At 38.1% G+C, this 15,844-nt stretch overlaps 1 protein-coding gene across 2 annotated transcripts in view; it reads left to right on the plus strand.

The window, feature by feature from the left end:
• The window catches only part of raly (RALY heterogeneous nuclear ribonucleoprotein), a 102,761-nt gene extending 88,091 nt beyond the window's left edge, over positions 1-14,670 (plus strand). For both annotated transcript variants that reach the window (XM_036571616.1, XM_036571618.1), the window contains exons 8-10: positions 8,116-8,258; positions 8,505-8,549; positions 13,563-14,670. In XM_036571616.1, coding sequence (XP_036427509.1) covers positions 8,116-8,258; positions 8,505-8,546 — 185 coding nt within the window. In that variant the 3' untranslated portion in view covers positions 8,547-8,549; positions 13,563-14,670. The remainder of the gene's footprint in view (positions 1-8,115; positions 8,259-8,504; positions 8,550-13,562) is intronic.
• Positions 14,671-15,844: the final 1,174 nt, after the last annotated feature.

Here is a 15,844-nt window from a genome sequence, read left to right on the forward strand (position 1 = left end):
ACGGTGATATTTACTGACTGACAGTGATATTTACTGACTGGCAGTAATATTTATTGAAAGACGGTGATATTTACTGAACGGCAGTGATATTTACTGACTGACGGTGATATTTACTGACTGACAGTGATATTTACTGACTGGCGGTAATATTTATTGAAAGACGGTGATATTTACTGAACGGCAGTGATATTTACTGACTGACGGTGATATTTACTGACTGACGGTGATATTTACTGAAAGACTGTGATATTTACTGAACGGCAGTGATATTTACTGACTGACGGTGATATTTACTGAAAGACGGTGATATTTACTGAAGGACTGTGATATTTACTGACTGATGGTGATATTTACTGACTGACGGTGATATTTACTGAAAGACGGTGATATTTACTGACTGACGGTGATATTTACTGAAAGACGGTGATATTTACTGACTGACGGTGATATTTACTGAAAGATAGTGATATTTACTGAAAGATGGTGATATTTACTGACTGACAGTGATATTTACTGACTGATGGTGATATTTACTGAAAGATAGTGATATTTACTGACTGACAGTGAAAATTTACTGACAGTGAAATTTACTGAAAGACGGTGATATTTACTGAAAGACGGTGATATTTACTGAATGGTAGTGATATTTACTGACTGACGGTGATATTTACTGTCTGACGGTGATATTTACTGAAAGGCGGTGATATTTACTGACTGACGGTGATATTTACTGAACGGCAGTGATATTTACTGAAAGACAGTGATATTTACTGAAAGATGGTGATATTTACTGAAAGACGGTGATATTTACTGAATGACTGTGATATTTACTGAAAGATGGTGATATTTACTGAAAGACAGTGATATTTACTGACTGACTGTGATATTTACTGAAAGATGGTGATATTTACTGAACGGCAGTGATATTTACTGTCTGACGGTGATATTTACTGAACGGCAGTGATATTTACTGAACGGCAGTGATATTTACTGACTGACGGTGATATTTACTGAAAGGCAGTGATATTTACTGACTGACAGTGAAATTTACTGAAAGACGGTGATATTTACTGAAAGACAGTGATATTTACTGACTGACGATGATATTTACTGACTGACAGTGATATTTACTGAAAGACGGTGATATTTACTGAAAGGCAGTGATATTTACTGACTGACGATGATATTTACTGACTGACAGTGATATTTACTGACTGACAATGATATTTACTGAAAGGCAGTGATATTTACTGAAAGGAAGTGATATTTACTGACTGACGGTGATATTTACTGACTGACAATGATATTTACTGACTGACGGTGATTTTACTGAACGGCAGTGATATTTACTGACTGACGGTGATATTTACTGACTGACGGTGATATTTGCTGAAAGACGGTGATTTTACTGAACGGCAGTGATATTTACTGACTGACAATGATATTTACTGAAAGGCAGTGATATTTACTGACTGGCGGTGATATTTATTGAAAGACGGTGATATTTACTGAACGGCAGTGATATTTACTGACTGACGGTGATATTTACTGACTGACGGTGATATTTACTGAAAGACTGTGATATTTACTGAACGGCAGTGATATTTACTGACAGACGGTGATATTTACTGACTGACGGTGATATTTACTGAAAGACGGTGATATTTACTGACTGACGGTGATATTTACTGACTGATGGTGATATTTACTGACTGACGGTGATATTTACTGAAAGACGGTGATATTTACTGACTGATGGTGATATTTACTGACTGACGCTGATATTTACTGAAAGACGGTGATATTTACTGACTGACGGTGATATTTACTGAAAGACGGTGATATTTACTGACTGATGGTGATATTTACTGAAAGATAGTGATATTTACTGACTGACAGTGAAAATCTACTGACTGACAGTGAAATTTACTGGAAGACAGTGATATTTACTGAAAGATGGTGATATTTACTGACTGACTGTGATATTTACTGAAAGACGGTGATATTTACTGAATGGTAGTGATATTTACTGACTGACTGTGATATTTACTGACTGACGGTGAAAATTTACTGACAGTGAAATTTATTGAAAGACGGTGATATTTACTGACTGGCTGTGATATTTACTGAAAGACGGTGATATTTAGTGAATGACTGTGATATTTACTGAAAGACGGTGATATTTACTGACTGACTGTGAAAATTTACTGACAGTGAAATTTATTGAAAGACGGTGATATTTACTGACTGGCTGTGATATTTACTGAAAGACAGTGATATTTACTGAAAGATGGTGATATTTACTGAAAGACGGTGATATTTACTGAAAGACGGTGATATTTACTGAAAGACGGTGATATTTACTGACTGACAGTGATATTTACTGAAAGACGGTGATATTTACTGAATGACTGTGATATTTACTGAAAGACGGTGATATTTACTGACTGACAGTGATATTTCAAGCTGAGTGTTATTCATGACACAGAACACAGACCAAAATAAAATATTAGAACATGTAATTGTATAAATATCAATACGTACAGTTCAGTGATGTTAGACAGAGTTAGTATAGGTATCATTGCTTGGTATCAACATATGTTTAAGGTTTCAGGCATCAAGATTGGAAGGGAAAAAGTGGTATCAGCATCTCTAATGTTTCAAAAGAAACAGTCTCAAAATTAAACTCTGCACATGAAAACAAGAAGTCAAAGCTCATCAAAAGCAATAATGACACTTCATGTCTCAGTTTCACCAGATAACTCGCACCCAAATCAAGCCTGTCCAATCAGAAAAGAGCTGATGGACATTCCTGTTGGGCTGTCATCAAAAAGGGTTCTTCCAGTGTTACAATGTCAAGCTTGTTACAATAGAACAACACTTTTGGGTGCTGTATAGAACCCTTTACAAAAGAAAAGCACAAAAGAACCTTTAATGATGCAAAGAACCATTTAATCATGCAAAGGGTTCTTTGAGAGTTCATGCTTCTATATAGAACCATTTTTTTTGTTAAAGAACCCTTTAAGAACCATCCTTTTTAAGGGTGTATCTAAGTATCCCCCCATGTTTAGCAGTATCATACGCAGAAACTCAGTTCTGCTTGAAAAGCTTAAACTGTGCTGTTCCTTCTTCTTCTTCCGACTACAAAACTCAGAATAAACTCACAGCTAAGGTGAATAAAGACCAGAGCGAGTCCTGTAAACGACTTCATTAACTAACAGAGAGTGAAGAAAGTCCTGCCTGTGTGCTCATGTCCACTTTCAGAGCTCCTCTGAGGGTGGACAGCGTGCTTAGCGCTCCCGAGGGGTGATTTTTGCGAGCTAATAAACTGCTCTGGGAAAGTGAGCTGGATACGTATAAAGGCTGATGTGTGAACTGAAGTTTGGGGTTTAATTGCTTTGGCTGCAGTTTTTATGAAGCACATCTTAAACGTGTCCCTGCTGAGTGCGTCTGTGTGCAGGACTGACTGTCAGAACCTACATGATTGTTGTTGATATAGATTTGTTTGATTCTAGGGAGACTTTCCTCAGAGCAGCGTTGAGCTCAGTGCTGTATAATAATAATATCAGTAAACATAACAACATGCAACAACTAAAATCAATCTTGTTACATTGACTTACATTAAAATTAAAGAATGTTTTATCCTCCTAAAATAAAAACAATTACACAGCGCACCTAACTAATCAAACGTATTTATACAGTACTTAAGAAGGTTTGGAATTTGGAACCAGTTCTGTACAGAACCGTTTGCATAAATGCACAAGACCCAGAACGACACCTAGGAAATTACCAGGAGGGCTGGTGTGTGAAAAGAGGCCGACACGTTATCCTGAAATACAGCGATGTTGAACACAGCTGAAGGTGTCTGTGTAGTTTCTCACACACAAATACACACACAGACACACACACACATATAAACACACACACACATATAAACACACACACACATAAACACACACAAATACACACACACACACACACACACACATATAAACACACACACACATAAACACACACACACATATAAACACACACACACATATAAACACACACACACATAAACACACACACACATATAAACACACACACACATATAAACACACACACATATAAACACACACACACATATAAACACACACATAAACACACACAAATACACACACACACACATATAAACACACACACATAAACACACACACACACACAAACAAATACACCCACACAAATACACACACACACACACACACATATAAACACACACACACATATAAACACACACATAAACACACACACACACACACACACACATATAAACACACACACATAAACACACACAAATACACACACACACACATATAAACACACACACATAAACACACACACACACACACACAAACAAATACACCCACACAAATACACACACACACAAATACACATATAAACACACACACATATAAACACACACACACATATAAACACACACACACATAAACACACAAATACACACACACATAAACACACACAAACACACACAAATACACACACACACACACATATAAACACACACACACACACACACACACACAAACAAATACACCCACACAAATACACACACACACACATAAACACACACACACACACACAAATACACACACACACATATAAACACACACACACACACACAAATACACACACACACATATAAACACACACACACACACACAAATACACACACACACACATAAACACACAAATACACACACACATAAACACACACAAACACACACAAATACACACACACACACATATAAACACACACACACACACACACACACAAACAAATACACCCACACAAATACACACACACACACATAAACACACACACACACACACAAATACACACACACACACATAAACACACACACACACACACACAAATACACACACACACATATAAACACACACACACACATATAAACACACACACACACACACAAATACACACACACACATATAAACACACACACACATATAAACACACACACACACACACTTTCTACGCGCTTATCCTTCTGGGTCACGTGGGGTGCTGGACCCTATCCCAGCGGTCTCTGGGCGGAAGGCAGGAAACACCCTGGACAGGTCGCCAGTCCATCAAAGAGCTCTTTAAAGTTTCCTTTTTAGTTTAGTTTGTCGAGTGAAAACATCAGAGGAGTATTTCTGAGTTTGTATTCCAGCATGAATACAAACAAACAGGGACAGGAAATAAAGTATCGTGTGTGAACTTCATTTTCTATCCTTGTTTGTTTGTATTCATGTGTTTTCTATCAAATTAATTCAAACTGTGCTTCCACAATAAAAACTATTAATAAAACATCAAAGTATTCAGAGCTTAGATATTAACAAGGATGATGTTCTGATCTATTTAAACCCAAAGCATTAATAGAGATAGTAATAATCTAAATATATACGTAATCATCATTTCTAGGGGGGAGTATTTCTATTGGGAGGAGTCTGTCCCAAACCCTAACCCTACATTTTTTGTTTTTTAAAGGTCTTTTCATTTATTTTAAAGTGAAGTTGAAAGATTTAAGTTTAATTTTTAAATAAAAAATGCTGTAGTAGTAAAAACATTCAGTACATTTTCGTGTAACTACTGAAACACAAAGCATTCTAATCAGTAGGCGGAGCCTTATTTTAGCCACGCCCCTGCATTTCAGAGCAGGAAGTGAGGCTGCATCCCTGTCCCTCATGGCCACATGGTGAGCAGTTAGATCCTGCTGTTTTGAAGTAAATGAGTCCCAAAGTCTGAAAATCAGTGTGGAACATTAAGAATCGCCATATTTTCTGCAGTTCAGCACTTTTTAGTGTTTTAATGTAAAATACGATGATTTTCTGTGTGAACAGCTGTTCAGAGTTGTGTTTGCTGGTCTGTACTGGCTGAGTTTCTGAGCTCAGAATGAGCTGAAACAGACGCTACTGAAACAGACACTACTGAAACAGTCACTACTGACACAGTCACTACTGACACAGTCACTACTGAAACAGACACTACTGAAACAGTCACTACTGACACAGTCACTACTGAAACAGACACTACTGAAACAGTCACTACCGAAACAGACACTACTGAAACAGTCACTACTGACACAGTCACTACTGAAACAGACACTACTGAAACAGACACTACTGAAACAGTCACTACTGACACAGTCACTACTGAAACAGACACTACTGAAACAGTCACTACTGACACAGTCACTACTGACACAGTCACTACTGAAACAGACTACTGAAACAGTCACTACTGACACAGTCACTACTGAAACAGACACTACTGAAACAGACACTACTGACACAGTCACTACTGAAACAGTCACTACTGAAACAGACACTACTGACACAGTCACTACTGAAACAGACACTACTGAAACAGTCACTACTGACACAGACACTACTGAAACAGTCACTACTGAAACAGACACTACTGACACAGTCACTACTGAAAGTCACTACTGAAACAGTCACTACTGAAACAGACACTACTGACACAGTCACTACTGAAACAGACACTACTGAAACAGACACCACTGAAAGTCACTACTGAAATAGACACTACTGAAACAGTCACTACTGAAACAGTCACTACTGAAACAGACACTACTGAAACAGTCACTACTGACACAGTCACTACTGAAACAGACACTACTGAAACAGTCACTACTGACAAAGTCACTACTGAAACAGTCACTACCGAAACAGACACTACCGAAAGTCACTACTGACACAGTCACTACTGAAACAGACACTACTGAAACAGTCACTACTGAAACAGACACTACTGACACAGTCACTACTGAAACAGACACTACTGAAACAGACACCACTGAAAGTCACTACTGAAATAGACACTACTGAAACAGTCACTACTGAAACAGTCACTACTGAAACAGACACCACTGAAACAGTCACTACTGAAACAGACACTACTGAAACAGTCACTACTGAAACAGTCACTACTGAAACAGTCACTACTGACACAGTCACTACTGAAACAGACACTACTGAAACAGTCACTACTGACACAGTCACTACTGAAACAGACACTACTGAAACAGTCACTACCGAAACAGACACTACCGAAAGTCACTACTGACACAGTCACTACTGAAACAGACACTACTGAAACAGTCACTACCGAAACAGACACTACCGAAACAGACACTACCGACACAGTCACTACCGAAACAGACACTACTGAAACAGACACCACCGAAACAGACACTACCGAAACAGTCACTACCGAAACAGACACTACCGAAACAGACACTACTGAAAGTCACTACTGAAACAGTCACTACTGAAACAGACACTACTGAAACAGTCACTACTGAAACAGTCACCACTGAAAGACACTACTGAAACAGTCACTACTGAAACAGACACCACTGAAACAGTCACTACTGAAACAGACACTACTGAAATAGTCACTACTGAAACAGACTACTGAAACAGTCACTACTGAAACAGACACTACTGAAACAGACACTACTGAGACAGACACTACTGAAACAGACCCTACTGAAACAGTCACTACTGAAACAGACACCACTGAAACAGTCACCACTGAAACAGACACTACTGAAACAGTCACTACTGAAACAGACTACTGAAACAGTCACTACTGAAACAGTCACTACTGAAACAGACTACTGAAACAGTCACTACTGAAACAGACACTACTGAAACAGACTACTGAAACAGTCACTACTGAAACAGACACTACTGAAACAGTCACTACTGAAACAGACTACTGAAACAGTCACTACTGAAACAGACACTACTGAAACAGACTACTGAAACAGTCACTACTGAAACAGACACTACTGAAACAGACACTACTGAAACAAAGTAAAGGTTGGTAGAGTTATGATTGTTTTGGAATGCTCAGTCATCAGTTTTAATAAAATAATCATAATTAAGGTTTGGAGTCACTCAGAGCAAAAGGGTTTTAGTCTGAAGTCTAAGATCAGTTGAAGTCCTGAATGTGGTTCAGCGCTGACTCTGACTCAGTTCATTAGAATGTCTAAATATGCATATATACTGTGTGTGCAGATCTGCGGAGGGTGGAGGGGAGCAAGACTGGAGTGTCTCCTGATGAATCGTGCTCCGAGTCGGAGGAGCTGGCAGAAGATCAGCACCACAGTGATGTGGAGGAGGGAGAGGACAACACGCAGGAGGACTGTGATGAGGACCTGGTGAGTGCAGTAGGAGATGATGATGATGATGATGATGATGATGGAGTGAATGATAAGATTAGTTAGATGTGATAGGAGCAGAGATCAGATCAGCAGTGAAAGGGTTAATCCTGTATGAGGAAATAACATGTGTGTTGATTTTGACACGTCTTTCCACAAATCACCTCCGAGCACACGCTCCACCACATCATCACCAGCATGTGTGAGTTCAGCCGCTGAATCACTTCTCAACTCTTCTCTCTCCAGGAAAACAACCCCTGTTCAGAGTCGGACCCCGTCCTTCAATAAAAGGCAAGTTTTAGAACTTGGCTCTAGATAATCGGCCTCAGTCATGTGGGGTTTTATTAGCTCCACGTTCCAAAGAGGGAATTGAGTCATTCCCGCTTAAAATAGGCTGATGGTAAAAGTACAAAATATATTGTTAACAGCAAATCACTGGTCAGTGAAGTGAAGCCAGCAGGGATGTTTTCTCTAAACTGTTCTATCTTCACGGCTCTGAGCTGCTGTGGATGTTCTTCATCACACACGTCCTGCAGGAAACACACAGCAGCCACGCCCACAGGTCCAAATCAACGGCCTCGTTTTAGTCACGACTCTCCACATGAATTACTGCAGAAGGAACCAATAACAGGTATCGGTATCAACGGGTATCAGTAGTAATGGGTATTGATGGGTATCGGTGTTAATGTTATTATTATTGATGGGTATCAGTATCAATGACTATCAGTAGAAATGGGTATTGATGGGTATCAGTACTGATAGGTCTCATTATCAATGGGTATTGATAGTAATTGGTATCAATATTGATAGTATTGGTATTGATGAGTATCAGTATTGATGTGTATTGGTATTGATGAGTATCAGTATTGATGTGCATCAGTAGTAATGAGTATTGATATGAATGGGTGTTGGTATTAATGGTATTATTATTGATGGATATCAGTATTGATGAATATCAGTATTGATGAGTATCAGTGTTGATGAGTATCAGTATTGATGGATATCAGTATTGATGGATATCAGTGTTGATGAATATCAGTATTGATGGATATCAGTATTGATGAGTATCAGTGTTGATGAGTATCAGTATTGATGGATATCAGTATTGATGAATATCAGTATTGATGAGTATCAGTATTGATGAGTATCAGTATTGATGGATATCAGTATTGATGAATATCAGTATTGATGAGTATCAGTGTTGATGAGTATCAGTATTGATGGATATCAGTATTGATGAGTATCAGTGTTGATGAGTATCAGTATTGATGGATATCAGTATTGATGGATATCAGTATTGATGAATATCAGTATTGATGAGTATCAGTATTGATGAGTATCAGTGTTGATGAATATCAGTATTGATGGATATCAGTATTGATGAGTATCAGTGTTGATGAGTATCAGTATTGATGGATATCAGTATTGATGAATATCAGTATTGATGAGTATCAGTATTGATGAGTATCAGTGTTGATGAATATCAGTATTGATGTGTATCAGTATTGATGAGTATCAGTATTGATGTGTATCAGTATTGATGTGTATCATTTAAGGCATTTGGCATTAAAAGATATATTGGGGTTGTTTTTGTCTCCCTGTGTGGAGCTACGTGATGCTGCAGCTGCAGCCAGACTTAGTTTGATGAACTGTACTGACCTTGAAACACAGCCAGTGACTGTAGGCTCTCCAGCCATCACATGGATTTGTTTAGTTACATAACTGTTTTCATTTAATGAAGTATTGATCAGATAAAACAGGCGATGGATGGTAACTGTACAAACTTATCTTCGTCCAGCAGAGAGCAGGAAATTAAGACAACACATTGACACACATAAAATCAATACTTATTCTAATATTAATGTTTTTATGAGGAAATAAACACTGGACAGATAAAAAACTTATCATCTGTCTGTAGAGAACTTTGAGCTGCCACCAGCATGAAAAGTGCTCTGTAAATAAAGATTATTATTATTATTATTATTATTATTATTATTATTATTATTATTGTTGCTTTTGCACTTTTTGCATATGTAGGACTGTTCAGAAGTTTGGAATTACTGTTTTCACTAATATAAAGCTAATCTGGTTTCAGATTAGTGTATAATCTGTGTAAAGTGACTGTAATCTGCTGGTAATCTGCCGCTAAACATCTTCATATCAGGAATGAAGCTCTGATTACATTTATATCCAGAACTCTGAAATCTCAATATTGGTAAAAATGAATCTAAACAGATAAATACAGTATACTATTTCTCATATAATATCTTTATTGTTCATAGAATGTTTAGAATACTGAATATCTAAAAATTAGCTTTGGTGAGTAGCGTATTATAGTTATATCCACACTGTATGAGTTATTAATATAACAAACGACTCTGAACAGCAGTGTGTGGTTTGTGAAATGGATACTGAGCTGAGGGTCCAGTACGCTGTGGTGTGTGGGGTCTCAGGCAGGTCCAGAGGGTTAATTGGTTGTTGTTCTGTCGGGGGGCACGCCAGGCTGAGACCGAGTTTATCTAAACGTAGGGAAATCTCTCTAATCCATCTTCAGAACCGCTGCCCGGCGCTGGACATGGAGGAGCTTTTCTCTGAATAAACGCGTGAGAGCAAGAGATCTGCTCCTGATCTGCGCGTGTTATTTGTAGAGCGCCACCTTGTTTTTACGGCTGAGTGCTGCGGTCACGGTATCTGAGCTCCTCATCCTCCACTAACAGCTCTGTTTGCCCTGCAAATGCCAGATTAATGAGCCCTTCAGGAGAACCGAGCCAGGCTGTTTATGTAGGACTGACTTCAGCGCAGAACCAGCGTCTCCTGAAGTTCACGACTGATTTGTCTGGATCTAAAGGCTGTTGAGGTGAAAGTCTGTTCCTTCACAGAGGCAACCTGCACTGAAGATGGTTCTTCAAGTGTTCTCTAATAAAGAAAAAGGTTCTATATAGAACCAGAAACACTCAAAGAATGCATGGTTAAAGTGTTCTTTGCATTATGAAAGGGTTCTTTGCTATAAAGAGTGTGATTTTAGGAGCACTTTCAATCAGAACAAGAGGTGATCAGGTTTAAAATGATTTCAGTATAAAAATATTTTACTTTCTACACAGCTTTTTTACTGTTTCTTAATAAATATCATGATGTAGTTTATATTCCTCTCTAATGAAAACAAACATGAATAAGTATAAAATAAATAGAACTGCAGTCGATAAAAGTGCGGATAGAGTCACACAGTGGAGATAAAGAAGTGCAGGTTGAGTTTCAGGGATTTGGTCTAATGGGCTAATATTAACTCATTAAGAGCTGATTTAATCTCATCCCTCACTGTAACTGTAGCTGCTTTAGCTTCATCACTGCAGTCGTCTGCACTCGAGGGAGACGATATCATAATAAAATAATAGCCTTTTTTGCAATAATGGCATTAAACCAGTTAATTATAATATTAGTCTGATTATAATTATAATATTAGTCTGCTAATCTGATTAGCAGTGATTAGACCAGCACAGATGATTCTTTAAATAAATGATTGACATCATTTTTTGCAAAGAAACAAAGTTCTGGACTCATAAATTTGGGTAACAATTTCAACTGGAGCAGTGAATTTCCTGAAGATAATGCAGAGCGATTGTGTGGTTGCTAAGGTGTTAATTAGCGGTTGCTATGGTATAATGATTGGTTGCTAAGGTGTTGACAGGTGGTTGCTATGTTATAACGACTGGTTGCTAAGGTGTTGACCGGTGGTTGCTATGTTATAACGACTGGTTGCTAAGGTGTTGATAGGTGGTTGCTATGGTATAATGATTGGTTGCTAAGGTGTTGATAGTAGGTTGGCATGGTGTACAGGGTGTTTACTGAGTGGTTGTTAGGGGGATGCTAAGTGGTTGCTATGTATTGGTAAAAATGAACAGGACTCTGGGAGAAACGAGGGATGAAAAAATGACACATCAATAATTAATAATCTTGCGCGTTGCTTTTCTTTGCACACTAATCACTAATTATAATCACTTTGCGGAGGTTTAATTTGCTAAAGTCTAATTAACCCCAAAGATAGAGAGGTTAGTAACCTGAAGACAGCAGGAGGGTTAAGTACAGTGTGAATTAGGTCCTGTGTTTACATTTAAAATCAGTTCATTAATGAGTGAGATTCTTCAGGTGACATTCAGTTTAGACCACATCGGACACAACATAGAATGGAACAGTGGCATTTCTACATTAGGGGCCGGGGGGGGGCTGGTCCCACCAGATGTTGCTGTGGAGCAGATCAATAATTCAGTATATCAACTAATATATATTTTGTAACTAACGTTGTTGCATGTTTATCACGTATGACTATGGTAGGGCTGTCAGATACATCCCAAATATCCTCCTGTACCTGTTGTGTAAATGCCAGTAGGATCCCTATTTCTCCTAGCACTCTTTGTTTGGTGAGCATGGGGTTGGTCAGCACTCGTCTGACCAAGTGATCAGTTAAAACACTCTGTGTTCAACACGCTCTGCTCTGATATGTTGTTTGGATGTGTATTTGCAGACCACAGTGATCGTTTACTGCTGGATAACTCTGAGTTTGTAATGTGATGCTGTATAACCAGGTTTTGTGAGATCTAACGTCGTTATCATATCACTCATATTCCCGTCTCCACTTCCACCAACTCCTGCACCGTTATGGTAATTTGTGAATGTGTGGTTTCATTGATTAGTGCGTTTGTTTGGATCAGATTTGTGTGTAGTTTCACGGGTGAGTCACTGCTGCCCCTACAGTTTATTGTGCACTGGGATGGAACCCGAGCTGGTTCAGTTCCCATTCCCACTTCAGTCTTATTTCTGATGAAGAATGTAAGACAGATTGTTATTTTATCATTTTATATTCAGCTAACTAAATTTTATGCCAGCCACAAATCATTTACAAATAAATTTCAACTAAATTGAAAAAACATGGATATTTAAGTTTTTATATGTTATTAAGGTTTTTCATGATAAGTATTTTACTTAATAGAAGTTCAACTTAAACGGTTCTTTTGCAGCACCAAACAAAGAACTCACACTTTTTTTCAACACATCCAAGTTTGACTGTGCTCAGCGTATCAAATTCCACTAATTCCAGGAAACTGATCCGGGAATGTCAGTGATTTACTGCACACATTTTCGTCCTTTTGACTTCAATTTGAGAAAATATTTCTAGTAACCTGTTCAGACTTAAATGGTGACTCAGGCAAAATATAAGCACATGTGGAGACTAAAAGAAGTCCAGTGTTTTTCCTCTCTTTTCTTCTTTCTTTTCTTTTTGTCTCACTGCTGCTGTTGGTCTCTCCACAGTGCGCAGCAGCAGGAAGCTGGAAAACGGTGGACTGGAAGCTGTTTTAATGCTGCAGACTCAGCGGGAAAACACTTAAACCAGAGGAGCGCAATGAAAACTCCAACATCAGCTGTCAACCCGGCGGACAGCTCAACTAGCTCTCCGGGGAGAGGGTGGAGAGGTGAGCCCCCCCACACCTCCCAAAAACCAGGAACACATAAAGCCCAGCAGCTCCTGACTGACAAGCAAAAAATCCCAAAAAGCAACAAGACGAATTTCATAGACGTCCCGCAAACGCCTCCCTACAGGACACTGTAAACTTTTCAACGTGTAAAAAGGACCTTTTTCCTTTCTTTCTATCTTTCTTTCTTTCTTTTTTACCCCTTATATGAATGACCCCCCCCCCCCACACACCTTTACTTCCTCTCTTCTCCTGTTGTGTCTTTTGTGCATCTATTTTTGCTTTATTTATATGATGATTATCTGAAGAAAAAAACAATGTTTGGTTACATTTCCTTTTGCATCAGCTTGCACTTTCAAGGCTGCAAGAGGTGTTTACAGACGTGAATAAACTCTGATCACTTGTGAACAGTTTGTTCTCGCTCTGATTTGTCTGTTGAGGAAGTTGCCAACAAAACGACTCCAAAGCAACGTTTACGCTCAGCCTGAGAAAACTGACCTTAACGGTTCTATTTAAAGGAGTTATTTTCCATCAAAACCCCGTTATTATCCAAAACACTTTCAGGAGGAACCTTCATTGAGCTGGTGAAGTGGGAGATTATTCTCCTCTCAAGGACCGTAGAACTGTAGCCCAAACAAACCGCAAGTCCAAAAAAGTGCATGAGAAACGCTAATAAAAACACAAAGCAGTGATCAGGAAATTCTGTTCAAACTGTACTAAATTGAAAACAGCACAAGTAAAATAATATTTGATGTTTTACCTTATGGTTTTTGTTTGCGCTCTCCCACAATTGATGCCTCTAAAAAAGTTTGGAGCCTGTTTATCCCTGTGTTATATCATCTTTCCTTTAACAGCACTTAGTAGTCATTTGGGGACTGAAGACACAACTGATCCAGATCTGAAAGCAGCAGTTCAGTTATACAAGTCTTCAGCTGTGCAACCATGCAGGGACTTCATCGTCATATATTGTGCTTCATCACTGTTCTGTGGTTTGTGAATTATTAATCTGGTATAACGCAGCGTCCTCGGTGAAGGTTGCACCTCAGGGATCAATTCTGGGGCCTCTGATTTGTACTGTATATGTTAATAGTCTTCGTCATAATGTGCCAAATGCAAGTTTTCATTATTATTCTGATGATATTGTCACCTACCGTTAAGCAACTAATCAAAACCAAGTTTATAAGATTATTTTAATATTATACAACACAGACTTTGTAGTCTTAAACAATGTTGTGTACAATTTTAAGGAAAACACCCTCAAACTCTCCACCCATCAAAGTGAAATGTGGTTGAAAATGTGTCTATATACAAATATCTTGGTTAAGTATTAGACGGTTCTTTAACATTTGAGCCTCATCTCACATCAGATAAAGAAACTGAAGATGAAAGTGTGATTTTATTTTAGGAATAAGTCTTGTTTTTCCACTGAAGCCAAAAAGGAACTAGTTTCTGCCACATTTTTACCAGTAATTAATGACATTTATATGCACACATCGTTGTTCTGTTTGTGCACATTAGACACTGTTTATCATGGAGCTTTTAGATTTATTACTAACTGTCGGCCGATTTCTCTCCACTGTGTTCTTTTACAAAAGAGCAGCTCTGTCCTCACTGACCACACACAGACTGATTCACTGGTATATTATAACTTATGAATATATACTTGGTTTATTACCTTCTTCTCTGTGTAATTTTGTATATCAAAAAGGAATCAGGAATTCTGATCAGCGCTCTAAAACCTTAGGAATATTTCCCACTGTACACACTGTATTAGGAAGATAAGCTTTTAGTTATGCTGGACAGTCTGTCTGGAATTTGCTACAGAGAGAGTTAAAACTTCAGGAATGTGTCATTTAATAGCTTTTTAAACATTCTTCAGACAGTAGGAGTGGCTTAAATGGTTTGTCAGTGTTTTATTAACTATTAGTTAATTAATTATTAACTAGGGTTTGTTTATTGAATTTTCTTTTTTCTTTTTACTTTTTTGGAATGTGTAATTAGTTTTGTGGGAACAATTTGTTGTGTGTTGCTGCCTGTCTTGGCCAGGATCCTCCTAAAAAAGAAATCTTTAATCTCAGTAAGATTTTTCCAGGTTAAATGAAGGTAAATAAATAAATAAAT

The sequence above is a fragment of the Colossoma macropomum genome, unplaced genomic scaffold (genome assembly GCF_904425465.1).
Source record: "Colossoma macropomum unplaced genomic scaffold, Colossoma_macropomum, whole genome shotgun sequence".
Lineage (NCBI taxonomy): Eukaryota > Metazoa > Chordata > Actinopteri > Characiformes > Serrasalmidae > Colossoma > Colossoma macropomum.